At 46.5% G+C, this 6,322-nt stretch overlaps 1 protein-coding gene across 1 annotated transcript in view; it reads right to left on the bottom strand.

Moving 5' to 3' along the window:
- Positions 1-3,107, bottom strand: part of LOC123246368 (antigen peptide transporter 2-like) — a gene marked incomplete at its 5' end in the record, with an annotated part of 10,260 nt that extends 7,153 nt beyond the window's left edge. Inside the window, 10 exon segments of the mRNA XM_044675275.1 lie at positions 9-188; positions 589-748; positions 929-1,102; positions 1,303-1,491; positions 1,688-1,743; positions 1,746-1,815; positions 2,065-2,150; positions 2,153-2,261; positions 2,487-2,692; positions 2,969-3,107. Coding sequence (XP_044531210.1) covers positions 9-188; positions 589-748; positions 929-1,102; positions 1,303-1,491; positions 1,688-1,743; positions 1,746-1,815; positions 2,065-2,150; positions 2,153-2,261; positions 2,487-2,692; positions 2,969-3,107 — 1,369 coding nt within the window.
- Positions 3,108-6,322: the final 3,215 nt, after the last annotated feature.

Here is a 6,322-nt window from a genome sequence, read left to right as displayed (position 1 = left end):
GGCCTCACTGGCCTCAAGAGTTGTGGCTCTTCCCCAGCCCCTGGCCCTTACCGCCTGCTCACACTCCGTGTCCAGTGCGCTGGTGGCCTCGTCTAGAATGAGGACTCGGGGATTCCGCACCAGGGCCCGAGCAATGGCCAGACACTGCTTCTGTCCTGCAGACAACTGGCTCCCCTTCTCCCCCACAGCTGAAGAAACAGAAAATATGCCTTTCCTCAGGGATGGGCTCTGTGACCATTCCGTGCAGAGGTCACACTCTTTTGTCTCCAGTCTTGCTCTCCACCATCTCCTCTCAGATCAGATTACGAGAGTCACAGGGATGTGTGCCCGATGGTGCCATCCTGGGAAAGGCAGCATCACTCTATGTTTCACACAAATCTCATAGTATCCAAGGCAAAAAGCCTGGGTGAGTAGGTCCAAAGAACCTTTATATAAATAAGAAGTCCCAGGATAGAAGAAAACATAGGGAACAGTGCCAGCTTTAGAATTAGTACACCCATTGCCACCCTGATGCCCTCATCAGCAAAGGGTCGAATTCTCTTTTGTCTATAAAAGTGCTGTTACAGTCTTCAAGCTTGGCAAAGGTACCTGTGTCCAGGCCATGCTCCATACTGGCAATGAATCCATCAGCACCAGCTGCCCGGGCAGCAGCCATCACTTCATCATCCTTGCAGCTCTCCAACCCATAAGCAATGTTGTCCCTTACAGACCCTGAGAACAGCACAGGCTCCTGCCCAATCACAGACACCTATGTGGGAATGGTACACAGGGTGAGCTACCCCAGGGCAGGGACCCAAAGGACCCTCCCTTACTCCAAAGGTCTTCAGGAGAAGGAATTTCTCTCTTCCCCAGCTCTGTCCACCTCTGCCTCTCTTCTCCCCAATGCTTTCTTCCTCAACTTCATCTCCTCCTCTTGATCCCTGGTCACCTGTGAGTGCAGGTACTTGTGCTCATACTGGGGCAGGGGCTCCCCATCCAGCAGCAGTTGACCCCTTGTGGGCTGATACAGATTCTGCAGCAGTGCAGCCACTGAGCTCTTCCCAGCCCCATTGGGCCCCACCAGGGCAGTCACTTTCCCGGGGTACAAGGTGAATGTCACTCCCTAGAGAGGAAGAAAATAGATGGCAATAATCAATGAGAAAAGTAGCCAAAGACTTCCTCTTTCACACTGAAGGAATCACTTCCTTGTGGCTCAGAAGAATCGGGGTTAAAAACCAGGGTCAGACCTATCACTCCTTTCAGAGAAAGGAAATCTGAGGGCTATAGGACTGGATGGCTGAGCTTCCTCCCAATCTCAGGCACCTTGAGCACAGGTTTGGTTGGCTGGATGGGATAGGCAAAGAAGACATCTTTGAATTCCACGCAGCCACGGAGGGAAGGAGGAGCCAGTATCCCAGGAAGAGGCATCTGTGGCTCACGGTCCAGGTAGCAGAAAACTTTCTCTGCAGCACCCACATTGCTCACCATGTCCCCACAGATGTACACTAGAGTCTAGAGAAATATAAGGGTACAGAGTCAATGAAGTAGAGCCACGGAGACTTAAAGCTTTAACAACAGAATTATAGAGTCCTTCCTATGTCCTCATAAACACAGAATCAGATATAGGGCAAACCATTCTTCCAAAATTTACAAACCTTCCCCAGCAAAGCCTGAATCTGAAATAAAGACAGAGAATCTATTGCCTTACCTGTACATATCTCCCCACATCCCCCTGATAGAGCAAAAAGGACACAAGACCTCCCCGGTGAGCTCTCCAGACAAGATCTGCCTTAGCCCACAATTCAGCATTAACACTTGCATCCCCAGTTGAAGGACCTGTGGGAGAAGGGGAAAGTGGGATGAGGCTGGGGCTGAGCACCTCACCTGGGGGGCCCTCTCCAACTCATATCCCTATTCCTCTTACTACAGTAGTGGAAATACTGGTTAGGAGAGAAGGGACCAAGGGGTTAGGATTGGAAGATGGAGGGTCAACTATCAAAGATCAGAGTTCTGAACCCTGGAGAGGCACTTGCACTTGTTGAACCTCCTTGGCTACGTCCCACTATGCTATTAGGCCTGGCTCACCCGACAGAAGAGCAGGTATGCTGCTCTCTCCCAGTCCCGGCGCCACTCCAGCTGACGCTTGTGCTCCAAGGCCTCCTCATAGCGTGGGCCTCATCCTCCTCTGCTCCAAAACTCCTCACGGTTTTCAGGCTTCCCACAGCCTCCCTCACCACCTGTCCAGCCTTTGCTACAGCATCCTGGATCTGCTGGAGCACTGTCTGGGAGAAGGTTTCAGAGGAAAGGTGAGTGGGGCAAAGACAAAAGAGACCCCACCTCCCCCCAAGCTTCCTACCTCCCATATTGGAACCACTCCCCACCTCAATCCCAGCTCCCTGCTTCCCCCACCTCTGCCTCCATTCTCTCTCTCAGGGCTCCTCCTGCAGCCCATGACACCAGCACCACTCCATGCCTCTCCTCTAAGCTGGGCTCCTGCTCACACATACCTGATGTCGGGCATTGTAGACCTTCTCAACAGCCATTGAAAGGGGCACTTCAAGCAGGGAGAGGAGGGTGAGTTGAGGTGAGAGACTGAACATGAAGCCATACAATCCCATAACCTTCACCAGGCTCCGCAGGAATACATTGGCATTGAGAGGAAGCCAACGGCTCATCAAGTTGGTGTCTGAAGACAGGCGTGAATTTAACTCCCCTGGGAAGGAGAGAATGAGATTATGCTCCTACATGGGTCAGACTCAGAAACCACAGATGGAGAAACGCAAAATTAGGGTCATCAAAACTCAAAATTCTGCCTCTAAGACCCTGCCTCCTCCCCATTACTTTGGGAGAGGGATAAGGTTACCACCACCCATTCTGACAGGCACCCAGCTCAATGTACTCTTAAATATCCAAGAAGAAGGGAGCAGCATGAAAGGGGACCTGAGGGAAAGCCCCCAAAGAAACTAAAGGGCCAGACTCTGAACCTCACCTGTCTTGGTCTCCTGGAAGAAGCTGAGGTCCTGGTGTAGCAGAGAAGAAAAGAGCAGCCGCCGAATGCGCAGGTTGATTCGGGAGCGGACAAGCATGAAGAAACCTCCTCGGAAACCTGCAGATAATGAGCTGCAGTATGAGAAAGACAAATGAGGAGAAATGCAGGTGAGAAGGAGTCAGCATGAAGAATCATGGGAAGAATGGACGAGGAGGAGAGGAGAAAGTCAATTGAAGAGGAGGGATATATATAAGGGAGAAACATAAAGAGGATACAGGAGAGGAAAACGTAGGGGAAATAGCACCAGAAAGAATAGGTGGCTGGAGTGGATGGATGGGGATGAAGAAGAGACAGGACAGGGGAAACCTGAGTAGGAGAAGGACAGTAGAATTCAATTCCACAGACATAATGAATTCCTGTTTTGTGTTGGGCACACCAACTTAAGGTTGTTGGAGTTGTAGAAAAAGTGAAGGATGTAGTGTGATGAGATAGAACCATCAGAAAGGGACCCTCCCCACACATACCCACACATACACCCTTCATCTGACTAGCCAAGATTCTTACTCCCTACCTCAATTTCCCTGGTGCTCTCTGAGTTCTTGTCTTGGTTGATTAACTGCACACCACGTTCCTAAGGACTCCTTTCTATCCACATAAGGGAAACAAACCCCTTTTCCTATTAGTTCAACAAAGACATGAAATAAAAATTTCCCCCCCCCCAGAAATTAATGATAATGAAAGTCAAATTTATAAAGCACTTACTATGTGCTGGGAACTGTAAAGTGCTCTAACAAATGTTATTTTATCCTTAATAAAACCCTGAGAATTAGATACTATTGATATTATTTCCATTTTACAGTTGAGGAAACTGAGGCAAACAGAAGTTAAGTAACTTGCTCAAGGTTACATACAGCATAGTGTTTTGATGATAATAACAGATAGTTTGGAAAAGCAGATAAATGTGTCAGGGCCAAATAGAGCTTTAAGTCAAGAGCCAGAGATTGACAGGCTTCAGTGAGGAAAGGAGGGGGCTAAACACTCCTGGCTCTCAAACCCCTCCCCCTCTAACTGCTTCTGCTTCAGTTGGTAATGAAGACAGGAATAATATTCTTCTGGTAAGTTTCAGTTATGGCTGAAACCCCAATTGATGTTCCTTTTCTTAAATTTATATTCCTCACAGGTCAGTATGATGAGTATATAGAAATTAGTTATCTAACAGTTGAGGACAGAGGAGATCTTCTTAAACTGGCTGCCAACAGGATTCAAACTAAATGTACAGACTGAGTTGTGAGTATCTTCCCAAATAATTATCAGGCACAGATTTGAAGGTAAAGGTTATATTAAGTAATAACAAAGAAAACTAGAAAGGGTAAATGAGGGTTTTAGGATAATGAGAGGAAACCCTGAACTGCTAAGTAGATGCTGCCCTTCCCCCTCCCCACAAGAGGGGATGAAGCACTTAACTAAAACTGGCTCTCTTGCTATTGATAAATATCTTACTCTCTAATCACTAAGTAATTATATAATTATATTAATGAAGAATAGTAGTAACAAACAGGCTAACCCTATGAGTAGAAACCACTGGCTTATGCTACAATGGCCACCTCAGGAGAAACCCCAAGTCAGGAGTAGCAAGCAGAGTGTCTGCTCACATCCACTCCCACCAAATAACTGTCCTCAACCCTTCTCAACTGCCCCTCACCCAAAGTTCTCCAGGGGGGTCCCCTGGAATTCTGGGTGAGGCTATCCCTGTACCTTTGCAGGGATTCCATGCTTTGCATCTGCACACAACAATAGGTATGTGAGCCTGCATTTGAACTCAGTTCTTCCTGACTGTAGACTCATTGCTTGGTACACTGTACCACTTAACTGTCTCTCAGACTTATTGAGATGCTAAAAGAAAACAAACACTGAGCATAATATAGAAACAATGTCTCTTTGTTAAATAATATCTTCTCTGGTGAGGGTGGAAGATACCTCATAATTTTAGTGAGAGAAAGAAGGAAGGAAGAAAAGAAGGAAAGGGAGGGAGGAAGGGAGGGAGAGAGAGAGAAATTAAAGAAGGAAGGGAAGGAGGAAAGGAAGGAAAGAAAAAGTAGAGAGAGAAAAAAGATAAAATGAAAGCACAGAACTGATGAGTTCTGTGAAATGATGCTTCTATAGACTAATTCTAGTCCCACCACAAACTAATCTGGTTGATAGAGATAAAAGGACATGTAACTCAAAGGGTCATTTTTTCCCTTCAGTGCTTCTTGAGAAACTGAAACTCTACCCAAGACCACTTTTGCAGAGTGTACACTTGACCCCCTCTTATTGTGAGAAACAGTTAAGTGATAGAATTAGACTATTTTTTGACTGATGATTCATTTCATTCCAAGATGGAACCCTTTATACACCAAGAGTTATCATTAAGAATTCCCCAGAAATTATATGTAAAGCTTTATGACTATACTCTAAGAACCTTTCCATCTAACTTGCAGCTGAAATATTGTCTTTCCCACTGGAATGGAAGATCTTTGAAATAAAGAGACTCTCTTACTCTTCTATGTGTATTTCCATGGCTTAGCTCAGATAGCAAGCCTTTAAATCAACAGTCAGCAACCTTTTTGGCTGTGAGAGCCATAAAAGCCTGCGGAAGGATGAGGATGGAGGCTGAAGGCACTGGAATATGGGTGGAAGGCTGAAGGGCCCCCTGGGGCACATCCTGGGGCTCTTCCCAGACTGGCCAGTCAGGAGGTGGAGCCACATATTGTTTGAGAGCCAAAGTTGCTGACCCCTGCTTTAAATGCTGAAGTCATTCATTAATCCATTCAAGGAAAGGCATAGAGGTGAGAAGAAACAAAGCGTATTTAAGGGATGGTAAGGAAGCTGGCCTGATTGGAGCAGAGGGTTTTCAGTGGGGATAAGTGAGACATAAGAGTGGATAGTTTAATACCGGAAATGAGTTCAATATGCAATAAAACAACTGAGGCAGAGCTCTGAGCCAGTAACTATTTATTAAAGGGACCTAGCCCCATTCAACAAATATGATCCCAGGCCTTCCTCATGGACTGAGAGCCGTACTTTCTTCAGAATATAGCTTTTATATCCTTTAGGGACCAAACTTATCCTTATATACCCTGGCAGTCCAGATAGTAATGTGTTATTTCATCTGTTGATTCAAAACTCTTGGTATACCCTGAGGCCATGTTGCTACCAAACCATAAAATGGGCACAAGGCAAACAGCCCATCTATACCCCATCCTTAGGACACCTACTTAGCAATGGGTCCTGGGTACTCTAGTAACAGACCCTGAGCTGATGTGGATGAGTGAGGTTATCAGGTCTTGTGTCCAGACCTCTTGTCCAGGCCCA

This window comes from Gracilinanus agilis, chromosome 4 (assembly GCF_016433145.1).
Source record: "Gracilinanus agilis isolate LMUSP501 chromosome 4, AgileGrace, whole genome shotgun sequence".
NCBI classification, from domain to species: Eukaryota; Metazoa; Chordata; class Mammalia; order Didelphimorphia; family Didelphidae; genus Gracilinanus; species Gracilinanus agilis.
Note: the sequence above shows the minus strand (reverse complement) of the source record. Positions and strands in the feature narration are given on the sequence as shown.